This window comes from Oncorhynchus gorbuscha, linkage group LG03, assembly GCF_021184085.1.
Source record: "Oncorhynchus gorbuscha isolate QuinsamMale2020 ecotype Even-year linkage group LG03, OgorEven_v1.0, whole genome shotgun sequence".
NCBI classification, from domain to species: Eukaryota; Metazoa; Chordata; class Actinopteri; order Salmoniformes; family Salmonidae; genus Oncorhynchus; species Oncorhynchus gorbuscha.
In genome coordinates this window covers 27101046-27117869 of record NC_060175.1, presented here as the reverse complement: position 1 = coordinate 27117869, position 16824 = coordinate 27101046, and the positions used below count along the sequence as shown (strand labels likewise).

Below are 16824 nucleotides of genomic sequence, written 5' to 3'. Positions count from 1 at the left end.
TTTCTATGATTGAACTTATGCTCTCTTTGCACTGGTTTGTTTACTTTGCTTTCTTCCAATGAACATATTTACATTAACCCATGTCTGATTTTATAATATGCACTACTTGTAACTCATATCACCTTAAACTCAACCTAGACGTTAATCTACCCAATGCTAGGGCATTTGAGCAACGTCTGTTATATGGAAGATTGCCTGCTCCATGGAAAAGGCTGTGTTTGAATAGCATTTAAAAGCCCAAAGCAGTCAGTGACTTTCCTGTGTCTATTTATACATATTCTCAGAGGTTGGAATAATACTGTGGATTTGTTCAAATGAGGCCAATAAGAAAAGAGTTCCAACCGCTCTGCCAAGAACAGGTTTCCCTTTCACCCCTCAGACCACTCGGAGAGCAAAAGCATCCTGCTTGAGAAATTTTTCTTTCACCATTTTAATTGAAAACCATCCCAGTAAGGTACCTTACTGTAACCCAGAAATTATTTGATATTGAAATAAAAACTGTTGCATTAAACCTTTTAAAGGAGCAAACTAAAAAAAGATTTGGCATGGGTCCTGAGATCCTCAAAAGGTTCTAGAGCTGCAACATCGAGAGCATCCTGACTGGTTGCATCACTGCCCAGTACGGCAATTGCTCGGCCACTGACCGCTAGACACGACAGAGGGTAGTGCGTATGGACCAGTACATCACTGGGGCTAAGCTGCCTGCCATCCAGGACCTCTACACCAGGTGGTGTCAGAGGAAGGCCCTAAAAATTGTCAAAGACCCCAGCCACCCCAGTCACAGTGGTCCTGTGTAGCTCAGTTGGTAGAGCATGGCGCTTGTAACGCCAGGGTAGTGGGTTCGATCCCCGGGACCACCCATATGTAGAATGTATGCACACATGACTGTAAGTCGCTTTGGATAAAAGCGTCTGCTAAATGGCATATATTATATTATTATTATTAATATATTATCATAGACGGTTCTCTCTACTACCGCATGGCAAGCGGTACCGGAGTGCGAAGTCTAGGACAAAAAGGCTTCTCAACAGTTTTTAACCCGAAGCCATAAGACTCTTGAACAGGTAATCAAATGGCTACCCGGACTATTGGTTTTGTGTGCCCCCCACCCCTCTTTTTACACTGCTGCTACTCTCTTTTCATCATATATGCATAGTCACTAACTATACATTCATGTACATACTACCTCAATTGGGCCGACCAACTAGTGCTCCCGCACATTGACTTACCAGGCTATCTGTATTGTGTCCCACCCACCACCCGCCACCCCCTTTTACGCTACTGCTACTCTCTGTTCATCATATATGCATATTCACTTTAAACATATCTACATGTACATACTAACTCAAATCAGCCTGACTAACCGGTGTCTGTATGTAGCCTTGCTACTTTTATAGCCTCGCTACTGTATATAGCCTGTCTTTTTACTGTTGTTTTTTTATTTCTTTACCCACCTATTGTTCACCTAATACCTTTTTTGCACTATTGGTTAGAGCCTGTAAGTAAGCATTTCACTGTAAGATCTACACCTGTTCTATTCAGCGCACATGACAAATAAACTGATTTGATCAGTTGCTACATCCATTTTGACTTATAAATTGATATTGGATCTTGAAGAATATAACTTTGAAATGCCTCATGACCTTGGTTCACCTGTTGTACCCTACCAGAACCTAAAATATGAGCTTGTCTTACTCAATTTTTGTAAACAAACACTATACAGCCTCAAAACAAGGTTAACTATAAGTTTGATATCATGAATGGTCAGTCCTTGCATCCATAGTTCTGTCTATGAATTTGAGAATAGTTACAGTTCTGCAGCCCCATCCCTCAGCTTTTTACTGGAACAGGGGAGTCCGCTTTATTTTTTCTACTGCTGATTGCCACTTTAAAAACATTTCAGTCAGACTTTCTGTGCTCAGTAATTTATTCTGTATGTTACAATGGCCCTGCTAAAATGACAAGATCAAACATTATTCTTATTTATTTGGTTACATCTAAAGTGGCTGAAGGGGAAAGAAAACATACAGAAGTGCTACTTGTTCTCAGGAGCCTTCTCAGGGGTGAAATCTTGTTTGGTGGAGAATCGCTCCGTGAGAGTTTTCCACAAGCCCTTCTTCTTCTCATCCATCTGCTGCATGTTACCTGAGGTGGAAGAGATGAGGGGTTAGAGACATCAGAACCAACCATGCATGTTCAGAACAACACCCTGTGGAGTTCCTTTAGCCTGGGTGCCAGCCTCCTGCTGAAAGAGTGCAGGTGTCTAGACTGCAAAAGGGCCTCCAGGCTAGAGTGCCAGTCTGTTTCTCCTCTTGTAGAAAAAAGCTTCTCTGAACATGTTGGTATCCTCAAAGTCCACTAGATGGTGGTATGAGTCAGATTAACACTTCAGGTGTCTAAGACTGACAGAAGCAGACATGAAACATTAATACACTATATACACACAAAAGTATGTGGACACCCCTTCAAATTAGTGGATTCAGCTATTTGAGCCACATCCGTTGCTGACAGGTGTTTAAAATTGAGCACACAGCCATACAATCTCCATAGACAAACATTGGCAGTAGAATGGCCTTACTGAAGAGCTTAGTGACATTCAACGTGGCACCGTCATAGGATGCCACCTTTCAAACAAGTCAGTATGTAAAATGTCTGCCCTGCTAGAGCTGCCCTGGTCAACTGTAAGTGTGGTTATTGTGAAGTAGAAACGTCTAGGAGTAACAACGGCTCAGGCACAAAGTGGTAGGCCACACAAGCTCACCGATCGGGACAGCAGAGTGCTGAAGCATGTAGTGAAGAGTGTAGTCCCTGGTTGCAGCACTCACTACCGAGTTGCCCCTGCAAGCAACATCAGCACAAGAACTGTTCGTCTGGAGCTTCATGAAATGGGTTTCCATGGCCGAACTGCAGCATACAAGCCTAAGATCACCATGCAAACGTCGACTGGAGTGGTATAAAGCTCACCGCCATTGGACTCTGGAGAGGTGAAAACGTGTTCTCTGGAGTGATTAATCACGCTTCACCATCTGGCAGTCCGACAGACTAATCTGGGTTTGGCGGATGCCAGGAGAGCACTACATGCCCCAATGCATAGTGCCAAATGTAAACTTTGGTGGAGGAGGAACAATGGTCTGGGGCTGTATTTCAAGTTTCGGGCTAGGCCCCTTAGTTCCAGTGAAGGGAAATCTTAATGCTACAGCATACAATCACATTCTAGACAACTCTGTGCTTCCAACTTTGTGGCAACAGTTTGGAGAATGCCCTTTCCCGTTTCAGCATGATAATGCCCCCATGCACAAAGCGAGGTTCATAAAGAAATGGTTTATCAAATAAAATGTTATATGTCACATACACATGGTTAGCAGATGTTAATGCAAGCGTAGCAAAATGCTTGTGCTTCTAGTTCCGACAGTGCAGTGATATTTAACAAGTAATCTAACAATTCCTCAACAGGTACCTAATACACACAAATCTAAAGGGGTGAATGAGAACATGTACATATAAGTATATGGATGAGTGATGGCCGAGCGGCATAGGCAAGGTGCAGTAGATTGTATAAAATACAGTATATACTCTCCACCCTCTGGAGAGCCTTGTTGTTGTGCAATGTGACAGCAGTACCAGGCTGTGTTCAGCTTCCTGAGGTTGATCAACACACTGTCTGTGTGGGTGGACCATTTCAGTTTGTCTGTGATGTGTATGCCCTGGAACTTAACATCTTCCACCTTCTCCACTGCTGTCCCTTCGAGATCGGTGTGGAAGAAAAACTGGCCTGACCTCAACCCTTATCGAACACTTTTGGGATGAATTGGAACACCGACTGCGAGCCAGGACTAATCGTCCAACATCAGCGCCCGATCTCACTAATGCTTTTCTGGCTGAACCAAAGCAATTCCCTGCAGTGATGTTCCAACATCTAGTGGAAAGCCTTCCCAGAAAAGTGGAGGCTGTTATAGCAGCAAAGTGGGACCAATTCCATATTAATGCCCATGATTTCTGAATGAGATGTTCGACAACCATGTGTTCACATACTTTGTCATGTAGTAGAAGATCTGGTATTATTGAAGAGAGATAGGGAAGTATGTATGTCCTGAAATGTAATAGCATTTTGATTTGGGTTGGTTAATTTATTGCAACAAAAATAGACCAATTATGTTATATTCATTTAGCTCAGGGATGGGCAATGACGGGGGCATCAAAATCTGAACTCGTCATGAGAGGCTGCAGTGGCTTGCGGGTCTAATTATCCATACCCACACATGCAGTCACAGCTGGCCCTAGCATCACTTTAGCGGCCCCCCTCTTCACAGTGGGGGTATTTTTTCAATAGTTCATTTCCTGCAATTCTACTTTTGCCATAGGGTGGAGAATTTGTCTGCAGTTTTGAATATGATATCTGAGTGAGAGTGACTAACAAAATCAACGCCCTGGTCGGTAATTTGATCATGACTAATACAACTTTAGATTGCTGGCTAGACTAACTTACCAATCTTAAAAATGTTAGCTAATTGAGTGAGTCAGAAACCACGATTCCATCCACAGTTTTTATGCAAGTAAAGTCATACCATATAAAGTCAAATAATGACAGAAGGGATGGAAACAGGAATCAATCAGATAGATCATTTGTTCGTTCAACATGGCGGGATCTTTTTGTGTAGGTAAAATTAATTATGTGAGAAATGGCAGTGGAAACGGCTTCATGCGCAAATATTTATATACAGTGGCTTGCGAAAGTATTCACCCTCTTTGCATTTTTCCTATTTAGTTGCCTTACAACCTGGAATTAAAATTGATTTTGGGGGGGATTGTATCATTTGATTTACACAACATGCCTACCACTTTGAAGATACAAAATATTTTTTTATTGTGAAACAAACAAGAAATAAGACAAAAAAAATCAAAACTTGAGCATGCATAAATATTCACTCCCCCAAAGTCAATATTTGTAGAGCCACCTTTTGCAGCAATTACAGCTGAAAGTTTCTTGGAGTATGTTTCCATAAGCTTGGCACATCTAGTCACTGGGATTTTTGCCCATTCTTCAAGGCAAAACTGCTCCAGCTCCTTCTAGTCAGATGGGTTCTGCTGGTGTACAGCAATTTTTAAGCAATACTACAGATTCTCAATTGGATTGATGTCTGGGCTTTGACTAGGCCATTCCAAGACATTTAAATGTTTCCCCTTAAACCACTCGAGTGTTGCTTTAGCAGTATGCTTAGGGTCATTGTCCTGCTGGAAGGTGAATCTCCGTCCCAGTCTCAAATCTCTGGAAGACTGAAACAGGTTTCCCTCAAGAATTTCCCTGTATTTAGCGCCATCCATCATTCCTTCAATTCTGACCAGTTTCCTAGTCCCTGCCGATGAAAAACATCCCTACATCATGATACTGCCACCACCATGCTTCACTGTGGGGATGGTGTTCTCAGGGTGATGAGAGGTGTTGGGTTTGCACCAGACATAGCATTTTCCTTGATGGCCAAAAAGCTCAATTTCAGTCTCATCTGACCAGAGTAGCTTCTTCCAGATGTTTGGGGAGTCTCCCACATACACCAAACGTGTTTGCTTATTTTTCTCATCAAGCAATGGATTTTTTTCTGGCCACTCTCCCATAAAGCCTAGCTCTGTGGAGTGTATGGCTTAAAGTGGTCCTATGGACAGATACTCCAATCTCCACTGTGGAGCTTTGCAGCTCCTTCAGGGTTATCTTTGGTCTCTTTGTTGCCTCTCTGATTAATGCCTCCTTGCCTGGTCCGTGAGTTTTGGTGGGTGGCCCTCTCCTGGCAGGTTTGTTGTGATGCCATATTCTTTCCATTTTTTAATAATGGATTTAATGGTGCTCCATGGGATATTCAAAGTTTCTGGTATTTTTTTTATAACCCAACCCTGATCTGTACTTCTCCACACCTTTGTCCCTGACCTGTTTGGAGAGCTCCTTGGTGCCACTTGGTGTTTGCTTAGTGGTGTTGCAGACTCTGGGGCCTTTCAGAACAAGTGTATATATACACCGAGATGACGTGACAGATCATGTGACACTTAAATAAAGTCCACCTGTGTGAAATCGAACTAATTATGTGACTTCTGACGGTAATTGGTTGCACCAGATCTTATTTAGAGGCTTCATAGCAAAGGGTGTGAATACATATGCATACACCACTTTTCCATTTTTAATATTTTTGAAACAAGTTTTTTTTTCCATTTCACTTCACCAATTTAAACTATTTTGTGTATGTCCATTATATTAAATCCAAATAAAAAATAATAATTTAAATTACAGGTTGTAATGCAACAAAATAGGAAAAACACAGAGGTGATGAATACTTTTGCAAGGCACTGGAATAACCATCATATAGAAGTAAACATGTTGCCCCTCCCACTACGACTCGGGAAACCTTGTAGTTTATCAGGCTACAGATTAAATCACTTATGATGAACTTCACTGGGTGGTGAAAGTGCACGATGATCTTGATGCTTTTTTCCAACAAATATCGAGGGTCTGATTCTGGTGACAATTGATGCTTGACTGCCATTTGAAAAATATATATATATTCTTGCTCATTCATAATAACCTCATTATGTAGACTACCCTACAGGCACTGTATCTGCAAGCTGATGGCTAGTGCACATGTGCTGTGACCAGAGTTGGCACATTTGCTACTACAGACAGTTTGTGACAAAACTGTCAGTAGAGTTGAAAATGTGATGGAAACACATTGAACTTTAGATTATGGTTCAGTACATGAAAACTTAAGCGAAAAAGTAGTTTGTGTACATAACATCATCAGGGACTGATTTGGACGTGCAAGAGGTCGGTTTGGTGGAAAGACCACTGGTGGAAAAATGTGAACATTCTAAAATCTGAATAAAGAAAATATGCGCATGAAAATCTGTCGCCAATTGGATGGAATCCTAGCAAGTGACTGACATAAGAGAAACTGCTTGTGAATTGATCTGCGGGCCTACAAAAGCGCAGGCCACCAGTTGCCCATCCCTAATGTATCTGTATGCATAAATAATGAATGTGATGTACTTGGGACTATGTGTCCATACCTGTTGCTAATAGCATTCTACATTCTTCCACTGTGACACCTGTAAAACTGGTATCTCTTGTGCGGGGGAACTGTGAACAGATATTACAGGTGTTAGAGGCAACGATAACCCTCATTGACACACAACTTCATCAATTGGCTTTCTCCCAGATCTTTCATAGCTGCTGCAACAAGCAAATGCACGTGTAATGAACAGACATCACTCTGTGTATGATCATTGCTGTGGACTATAGCTCTTGAAAACCCTTCTCCATATGTAGGGTTTTCAGCCATTACATTCCCCCACATTTGGCTCTGTTAAACTACAATTCCCACGTTCTGTTTAACGTTTAGAAACATCAATAATCATCGCTTTCTAAATGGTTTTCGAAAAGTGCTGATATGCCTCTTATCGTACGTCAGCGAGAAAGAATCTTTCAAAACAAATTAAAATATATTTACTCTAGCTGTTTTGCAAAGATCCATACATGTTGTGCTCCAGTTGATGAACTTCCTCTCCAGTTAGCTTACACATAGGTGTTCAGAGCACACTAGATAGCTAATTAGCACAGGTGGCAGCCTATGTCTTTACTCTGTCTATATGAAATATATGTTCCCATAGTAGGGTGCTGCAGCACCCCCTGAAAAATATGAATTTAAAAATATATTTATAAAATTAAAAAGTATTGCACTGGGCCTTTACTAGTATTAGCGGACCGATATAAAACATCTGTAGCGCAGGCTAAAAAATGTTTTCCGCATCTCCACTTTGGCCGATAAGGTAGTTGTATAGAACAGTATCTTGCAGGATTCAATAGTTAGAATTGTAAGTGTTGTAAGTGTTGTTGCTCTGACCCTTTCTCTGCGATTTTGGATACCATTAGAATGACAAAGAACAAACCCCTGTCCTCAAACATTTATATCAAAAGGTGTTATGGGCAAAGACACAAATCACCCCATCAAATTAAATTTTTGTCTTGATCAAATAACAAAGAAAACAACCACTTTTTATGCAGTAATTTACCATCCTTACAAACCACAATGTAAATGTACATTACTGTATTGTACATAGGTTGGTCATCTAGGTTTGTACCTATAGACTTGCCATCACCATGAAGAAAAACAATGCACAATACAGTAATTCAGTACATTGAGATGTCAAGTGGTCTGTGATGAGGCTCAGTTGGTAGAGCATGGCGCTTACAATGCTAGGATTGTGGGTTCGATTGCCAGAATGAAAACGTATGAACATGTATGCACTCACTACTAGAGGTTGACCGATTAATCGAAATGGCAGATTAATTAGGGCCGATTTCAAGTTTTCATAACAATCGGTAATCGGTATTTTTGGACACTGATTTGGATGATTTTTTTTTTTTACACCTTTATTTAACTAGGCAAGTCAGTTAAGAACACATTCTTATTTTCAATGACACCCTAGGAGCGGTGGGTTAACTGCCTTGTTCAGGGGCAGAACGACAGATTTTTACCTTGTCCGCTCTGGGATTCAATCTTGCAACTTTACAGTTAACTAGTCCAACACTAACTAACCGCCTCTCATTGCACTCCACGAGGAGCCTGCCTGTTACGCGAATGCAGTAAGAAGCCAAGGTAGGCGCACTGGTTAAGGGCGCTGTACTGCAGCGCCAGCTGTGCCATCAGAGTCCCTGGGTTCGCGCCCAGGCTCTGTCGTAACCGGCCGCGACCGGGAGGTCCGCGGTGCGACGCACAATTGGCCTAGCATCATCCGGGTTAGGGAGGGCTTGGTCGGTAGGGATGTCCTTGTCTCATCGCGCACCAGCGACTCCTGTGGCGGGCCGGGCACAGTGCGCGCTAACCAAGGTTGCCAGGTGCACGTTGTACCCTCCGATACATTGGTGCGGCTGGCTTCCGGGTTGGATGCGCGCTGTGTTAAGAAGCAGTACGGCTGGTTGGGTTGTGTTTCGGAGGACGCATGACTTTCAACCTTCATCTCTCACGAGCCCGTACGGGAGTTGTAGCGATGAGACAAGATAGTAGCTACTACAACAATTGGATAGCACGAAAATTGGGGAGAAAAAGGGGTCAAATTAAAATAAAAAAATAAAAAAGAAGCCAAGTTGCTAGCTAGCATTAAACTTATCGTATAAAAAACAATCAATCATAATCACTAGCTAACTACAAAAGGTTGATGATATTACTAGTTTATCTAGCATGTCCTGCATTGCATATAATCGATGCATTCGCAAAAAAAAGGACTGTCGTTGCTCCAACGTGTACCTAACCATAAACATTAATGCCTTTCTTAAAATCAATACACATAAGTATATATTTTAAAACCTGCATATTTAGCTAAAAGAAATCCAGGTTAGCAGGCAATATTAACCAGGTGAAATTGTGTCACTTCTCTTGCGTTCATTGCACGCAGAGTCGGGGTATATGCAACAGTTTGGGCCGCCTGGCTTGTTGCGAACTAATTTGCCAGAATTTTACATAATTATGACATAACATTGAAGGTTGTACAATGTAACAGCAATATTTAGACTTGGGGATGCCACCCGTTAGATAAAATACCGAACGGTTCCGTATTTCACTGAAATAATAAACGTTTTGTTTTCGAAATGATAGTTTCCGGATTCAACCATATTAATGACCAAAGGCTCGTATTTCTGTGCGTTATGTTATAATTAAGTCTATGATTTGATATTTGATAGGGCAGTCTGAGTGAGTGATGGTAGGCAGTTGCATGCTCGTAAGCATTCATTCAAACAGCACTTTTGTGGGTTTTGCCAGCAGCTCTTCGCAATGCTTCAAGCATTGAGCTGTTTATGACTTCAAACCTATCAACTCCTGAGATTAGGCTGGTGTTACCGATGTGAAATGGCTAGCTAGTTAGCGGGGTGCGCGCTAATAGCGTTTCAAACGTCACTCGCTCTGAGACTTGGAGTAGTTGTTCCCCTTGCACTGCAAGGGCCGCGGATTTTGTGGAGCGATGGGTAACGATGCTTCGAGGGTGGCTGTCGTCGATGTGTTGCTGGTTCAAGCCCATTTAGGGACGAAGAGAGGGATGGAAGCTATACTGTTACATTGGCAATACTAAAGTGCCTATAAGAACATCCAATAGTCAAAGGTATATGAAATACAAATGGTATAAAGAGAAATAGTCCTATAAATACTATATTAACTACAACCTGCGAATATTACCTTGGAATTTTGAAGTCTCATGTTAAAAGGAACCACCAGCTTTCATATGTTCTGAGCAAGGAACTTAAACATTAGCTTTTTTACATGGCACATATTGCACTTTTACTTTCTTCTCCAACACTTTGTTTTTGCATTATTTAAACCAAATGTAACATGTTTCATGATTTATTTGAGGCTAAATGGATTTTTATTGATGTATCATATTAAGTTAAAATATTCAGTATTGTTGTAATTGTCATTATTACAAATAAAAATAAAATAAACATTTATTTTTATTTAAAAATTGGCCGGTTAATTGTTATCGTTTTTTGGGGGTCCTCCAATAATCAGTATCGGTGTTGAAAAATCATAATCGACCAACCTCTACTCACTACTGTAAAATGCTCTGGAAAAGAGTGTCTACTAAAATGGAAGAAATTAATAGACCCTTTTAGTTCACATAGAAATTTACTAAATATTTCAAGAAACTGGAAAACATATGAAGGAAGTACTTTTATATTCCACAAATACTTTGAGTTTAACGGTTTTGTAAAGAATTATCAGACTGAAGTTACACATTCTGATCAACACTCAAATACATTTAGTTAAAAATAAATTGCACTGGGCCTTTACTAGTCCTGTATTAGCGGACCGATATAGACTTCTTCAGCTCGAGCAAATGGTTATTTTAATTTGGGGGGGGGGGGTGCAGTATAAGTGAATACTTACTCTTTCTCGGTATACATTAGTGTTGATTCGGGCCAAGCTGTCATATATTTGATCACACTTCTCTGGATCAGAGAGCTGTCAAGAAAAATCTGATCAGTTCATAGGGGGTTCATACAATATAATCTAGAAACTATCCACATACAGATACTGTTATATGGGATTGTTTTTACGATTCAGAGGCTTAATCTGTAAAATGTCCTGCAATTTCAAAATAAGTGTTTTTGCAAAGGAGCAATGCATGGTTTCAAAATACGTCTAAACCCATCATGTTGATCATAGGTTAGGCTGCCTTTCATCCTCAGTCGTCAATTTACCAAACAGTAGCGGGGGTTATGGTTTTCAAATTAATTGCCTGTTTTTGTAAGTGAACCACCCCCCTTTGGTGCTGCCCTAACTGCATGATTGTCGTGTCTCACCACAACTCAATTACCTCTCTTGACTATAGCGCTACACTTTGATTTACATTGCTAAACATGTTTGTTTTGCATGCAACTGAAAGGTCGATATGGACGGGTGCCCCATCATCCTAGCTAAATATAGCTAGCCACATTGGTTGACGTTCTCGTGCGACATTGTAAGTGGATTAACTCTACCTGTGTGTTTTCACCTTCACGAAAGGCATGGGTTACTCTCTGCCGTAGAAACGTTCCTAAATCACGGCCTTTCTTTGATTCGTCCCGTGGCCATTCTTCGCAGAGTTTCAAGAACCGACGGTACCGTGCTACAGACATGTTCTGTTATGCAACGCTAAAAACAACACGAATAGATAAAGATATAAATGAGCAACCTGAGTGTGGTCACTATCGGAGACCGTAGTTTTTTTTAGGCCTGTTGTTGCTATCTCACATCCTTGGGGCGTTCTTAACCCCAACCCTAAACATAATTTATCCTTCCCTAACCTTTGCCCTTAACAATTTGAAATGTCGACTTCAATGGGATAGGGACGTCCCAACGATCCACAATAGCATGGACTCTGGTGTATTTCGGTGATGGTGTTACATGTCAATTCTTCCCCAAATTGGAAAACTATAATTTAGCATCAAGGCAAGCGCTCACATTAAACATTTAAGATGAGCGCAGCTGGGAAAAAGGCTATCGGGGCACCGGGTTATGGTGTCGTGGAATGGATCAGTACCGCATGTCGATTTGCTACAGATAGAAATGATTTCAGAAGGTATGGGCCAGATGGCTAAACATTCCTATTTCAAATGTAACGTGTTTCACGTATAATGTTAGCTAGCTAGCCAACTAGCTAACTTCTTTGCCATACATGCGCATGCTTTGCCCTTGGATATACCGGTATCAACAGCCCTGAGCTAATTGCTCAGCGGTCTGTTGCTAGCATAACATTATCTAGAAATTAGGGGGGTTTTGTGATTTAAAAACAACCCCCCCCACACACACACACACACACACACACACACACAACTGAACTGTCATTGAGTCAACTTGTAACTCAATTAATGAATATGTCCAGTGGATTATTCAATAACGATCCAATAATTGTACATAATGATATGAATTCGTTGTTAATCGATCTGTTTCTGTAGGAACCTTCTGGTCAACTTGGGACTCTTTGCAGCTGGAGTTTGGGTTGCCAGGAATCTCTCAGATTTTGACCTGATGTCCCCTCAACCAATCATCTAGTGCAAGAACAGGATGGATATCGTGAGAGGTACAGGGCAGGCCATTAACCTCACATCAGAATTCATGTTTGAATGCTATTGGTATTACTGTGTAAATTACTTGTATTATTTCTGTCAAATGTTTAATATTGGTTGTTGCCAGTTGAATGTGGAATTAACAGAATAATCCATTTCTCATATTTTATTTTCAGGTGTCTCAGACCAAAATGTCAGTCATAAGGGACAAGATCTTGGGCTTGTTTGACATTGCAGGTGACTGCCGACTGACTGATCTGCAAAGGACTTTGCATCATAAATAACATCTTGTTATTTTCTTTGTAGGTCAGTCAGGTCAATTGACCTATTATTCATTAGGGTTTTGATCCTCTCGAACGTGGCCATTTACTTTATATTTACTGTGTTGGCACAAAATCATTGTTTGTTGGTGATAGTCTGGAAACTGGTGTGCCTGCCTGCTTAATACATTATTAAAACTGTATGACATTGCTTTCAGTATCTCAACCTTTTATGTAATTGTTAACTTAATGCAATAAATAACCATGTAAATAAGTGCTTTGACATTATTTGTATCTTTAAAAGTGCTAGAGAGAATTTAAACTGAGCTAGGTATGAATTAAATCAATAATATTGAAATTCTAAAAGAATGAAACAGTCAGGACACGCCCACTCAACCACAGTCAAGCAAATGGTGTGTGCCATGCTCCAGCTGCTGGTATCAACCAATGATCTATATAAGAACTTCGGCAAGACGGAGCTGCTCTTCCTCCCGGGGAAGGACTGCCCGTTCCATGATCTCGCCATCACGGTTGACAACTCCATTGTGTCCTCCTCCCAGAGCGCTAAGAACCTTGGCGTGATCCTGGACAACACCCTGTCGTTCTCAACTAACATCAAGGCGGTGGCCCGTTCCTGTAGGTTCATGCTCTACAACATCCGCAGAGTACGACCCTGCCTCACACAGGAAGCGGCGCAGGTCCTAATCCAGGCACTTGTCATCTCCCGTCTGGATTATAATAATATAATAATAATATATGCCATTTAGCAGACGCTTTTATCCAAAGCGACTTACAGTCATGTGATGTGTGCATACATTACTGCAACTTGCTGTTGGCTGGGCTCCCTGCCTGTGCCATTAAACCCCTACAACTCATCCAGAACGCCGCAGCCCGTCTGGTGTTCAACCTTCCCAAGTACTCTCACGTCACCCCGCTCCTCCACTCTCTCCACTGGCTTCCAGTTGAAGCTCGCATCCGCTACAAGACCATGGTGCTTGCCTACGGAGCTGTGAGGGGAACGGCACCTCAGTACCTCCAGGCTCTGATCAGGCCCTACACCCAAACAAGGGCACTGCGTTCATCCACCTCTGGCCTGCTCGCCTCCCTACCACTGAGGAAGTACAGTTCCCGCTCAGCCCAGTCAAAACTGTTCGCTGCTCTGGCTCCCCAATGGTGGAACAAACTCCCTCACGACGCCAGGACAGCGGAGTCAATCACCACCTTCCGGAGACACCTGAAACCCCACCTCTTTAAGGAATACCTAGGATAGGATAAAGTAATCCTTCTCACCCCCCCTTAAAATATTTAGATGCACTATTGTAAAGTGGCTGTTCCACTGGATGTCATAAGGTGAATGCACCAATTTGTAAGTCGCTCTGGATAAGAGCGTCTGCTAAATGACTTAAATGTAAATGTAAATGGGATGTAGGTTAGAGGAAGTTGTGTAGAGTAGACTACGGTTTAGGCACACAGGTTTGAATGTCACGTTGTGGATGATAGGTCTGTGTGATGAGTGAGTGTTTTAGTGGAGGAAACAGTGAACAGTATGATGCAGATAGGGAGAGATTGTGTCAAAGGATTAGAGAGGCTGGTTGGTGTTTGGGTGGTGTAGTGGGGGAAGGGAAGTGGTGTCTAGGGCTTTATTTCACTTTCTTACTGGAACATGAATAATTAAAATAATTTAATGTCGGTAAACCATGACTGGCCTTACACTCCAGTACAGTAGGTGGCGGGGTATGCACCTTAAAAGTTGGATGCGATCCGCCAACCCAAACCCGAAGCAGCAGAAGAAGAAGTAAGTAACGTTATGCTTTAAAGGTGCCGGTAGATCGATGAATATATTAACTTTAGGATCAATGAGCTGTAGACTACTAATTCATTTGTCAAAGTAAATTATATGTGGGAAGTAACTGGAAGGCATGAGCGTGGATCCAGTTCAGCCATGCATTTCTAGGCTAACTATCATGCTAGCTGGCTACTGTAGTTCCTCTGGCATACTTGTTTTAGGTGCAAAACTCGTACTAATGCACAGTATTCTGATAGTTTTGGTCAGCATGGAGTTTCATACATCAACATGTAATTTTGCCACATGTTGAAATTCCCCTAGGAGCAGTCCATGGCTTCTTCAGACGTCTTTGTTGCTGCTGCTCGCAAATGTCTACGAGTTGGAAAGAAACGCTTCTCTGCCACTGTGAGTCTGAACCTGGCTACTCAGGTCCTGGCTGTGGACTTGGGCCTGAAGCCCGCTCTGCTATATGACAGTAATACAGCATCTGCAGAGCAGGTCCAACAGTATTTAAACTCTCTGCAGGCTGCACAACTTGTGTCTAAATCTCTCCAGACAGTGGTCATCAGTGATAATTCCTTGATTGTGAACCCATCCCTAACTATAGCAAACTTGGAGGCACTTCTCTTGAGGAGGACTGTGACTGTGGTGGATGTATGTCACTCATTGGAGCAGCCTGCCATCACTGAGCTACAGTGGGGAGCCATCCGGGACATGATTCATGCTTTACTTGCTCATATTAGACAGTTTGGGCAACATTCTGCGATGAGAAATGTCCCTCACCGAATTGAAAAGAGACATTGTGAGGCATGGAATCTGTGTACTCTATTTGGGATTCTATTGGGCTACCCCTCCACATACTGGTTTGACCAGAGCAGGAGCTTTGAGAACTGCCTAGCTATGTCTCCGCTGGTGGTGACCAAGGCTGTGGCATCTTGGCAGGGTGGTGGTTCTGGAGTTGAGGGTCACAGGTGTTGCCTGTATTCCTTCAGCACCCCAGAGATGTTGCAGGCAGAGATTCTGTCAGTGATGGCTAGCTGGACTACACAGCTTCAGGAACGATTTCAGCAACAGACGATCTTCTCTGACCTCAGTGTAACAAGATCAACTGTCACCTTACCTTCTGTGGCTCTATGATTATAATGGCACTTTGTGGATGGATATTGTATGAAAAATGTGACGGTATTTGTATTTTGGATATTGTCTGTAAAACAATTGATAAGCAAACATTGAAGCAGTTGTTCATGTTTACAAACTGATTTACATAATCAATTTGGAAACACAATTTATTTAAAACATAAATGCATTTGTGAGGGAAGTTTACACCAATGACTACATCAAACTTGTTGGATGCGTTGCATTTTGTTTTGGTTGTGTTTCAGATTGATTTGCCCAATAGGAACTGAATGGTGAATAATTAATATTGTTTCATTTTGGGGTCACTTATTGTAAATAGAATGTATGTTTCAGAACACTCCTACATGAGTGTATGCTACCATGATTAGGAGTAATCATGAATAAATTGTAAATGATGAGTGAGAGATTAAGAGGCACAAAGATCATGATCATCTTTATTCCTGATTTTGGGGGAATTTCATTTTTTATTAAACTAGGCAAGTCAGTTAAGAACAAATTCTTATTTACAATGATGGCCTACCCCGGCCAAACCCTAACCCGGACGACACTGGGCAAATTGTGCACTGCCCTATGGGACTCCAAATCACGGCCGGTTGTGATACAGCCTGGAATCGAACCAGGGTCTGTAGTGACACCTCTAGCACTGAGATGCAGTGCCTTGGACCACTGTGCCAATCAGGAGCCTAAAATAGTATAATATGATCATCATTATTCATGATTATCTGTAATCATGGTAGAATCCACATTAGTGTTCAGAAACATTCTATTATTTTTTACCATAAGTGACTACACATTATTCGCCATTCACTTCATTTTGGGCAAAACAATCTGACACACAACCAAAACAAACTGTATATGCATCCAACAAGTTTGTAGAGTCACAAGCTTGATGTAGTCATTGTGTGCTAGGAATATGGGACCAAGTACTTATTACTTTTTCAAATGGGTGGACTAGATGCATAAAATGTCTTCATTTCTAAACAATAACACATTTATGAAAATACCCTCAAATTAAAAGCGACATTCTATACTGTCGGCTCATATGAAACATTTGATCTCATATC

The 16824-nt window shown here is 41.6% G+C and overlaps 3 protein-coding genes across 5 annotated transcripts; 2 read left to right on the top strand and 1 right to left on the bottom strand.

Annotated features, from left to right (window-relative positions):
* Positions 1-1913: 1913 nt before the first annotated feature.
* On the bottom strand, positions 1914-11891 carry LOC124029901 (ubiquinol-cytochrome-c reductase complex assembly factor 2-like). Of its 2 annotated transcripts, XM_046341459.1 has the most exons (4): positions 11510-11880; positions 10917-10991; positions 7048-7117; positions 1914-2145 (listed from the first exon to the last, which is right to left on the bottom strand). In XM_046341459.1, the coding sequence occupies exons 1-4, from the start codon at positions 11645-11647 to the stop codon at positions 2036-2038; spliced, it is 393 nt and encodes a 130-aa protein (XP_046197415.1). In that variant the 5' UTR covers positions 11648-11880; the 3' UTR covers positions 1914-2035. The 2 variants fall into 2 exon arrangements, with proteins under 2 accessions (XP_046197415.1, XP_046197419.1); XM_046341463.1 differs by lacking the exon at positions 10917-10991 and having other exon boundaries at positions 11510-11891.
* Positions 11747-13111, top strand: LOC124029919 (mitochondrial import receptor subunit TOM6 homolog). Its single transcript, XM_046341470.1, has 3 exons — positions 11747-12090; positions 12467-12591; positions 12754-13111. Exons 1-2 carry the CDS (start codon positions 11987-11989, stop codon positions 12561-12563), a joined length of 201 nt encoding a protein of 66 aa, XP_046197426.1. The 5' UTR covers positions 11747-11986; the 3' UTR covers positions 12564-12591; positions 12754-13111.
* A 1421-nt stretch (positions 13112-14532) lies between these two features.
* Positions 14533-16790, top strand: lg03h1orf74 (linkage group 03 C1orf74 homolog). Of its 2 annotated transcripts, none has more exons than XM_046341449.1 (2): positions 14533-14636; positions 14945-16790. In XM_046341449.1, exon 2 carries the CDS (start codon positions 14954-14956, stop codon positions 15758-15760), a length of 807 nt encoding a protein of 268 aa, XP_046197405.1. In that variant the 5' UTR covers positions 14533-14636; positions 14945-14953; the 3' UTR covers positions 15761-16790. The 2 variants fall into 2 exon arrangements, with proteins under 2 accessions (XP_046197405.1, XP_046197401.1); XM_046341445.1 differs by having other exon boundaries at positions 14623-14632.
* The last annotated feature ends 34 nt before the right edge of the window (positions 16791-16824 follow it).

Coding starts and splice junctions, on each gene's coding strand:
- LOC124029901 (XM_046341459.1), bottom strand. CDS start 11,647: ATGTCTGTAGCACGGTACCGTCGGTTCTTGAAACTCTGCGAAGAATGG. Junction 7,118..10,916: donor CTAATGTATACCGAGAAAGA/GTAAGTATTCAC, acceptor ATCTGTTCACAG/TTCCCCCGCACAAGAGATAC. Junction 2,146..7,047: donor TAGAATGCTATTAGCAACAG/GTATGGACACAT, acceptor CTTCCACCTCAG/GTAACATGCAGCAGATGGAT.
- lg03h1orf74 (XM_046341449.1), top strand. CDS start 14,954: ATGGCTTCTTCAGACGTCTTTGTTGCTGCTGCTCGCAAATGTCTACGA.
- LOC124029919 (XM_046341470.1), top strand. CDS start 11,987: ATGAGCGCAGCTGGGAAAAAGGCTATCGGGGCACCGGGTTATGGTGTC. Junction 12,091..12,466: donor GATAGAAATGATTTCAGAAG/GTATGGGCCAGA, acceptor CTGTTTCTGTAG/GAACCTTCTGGTCAACTTGG.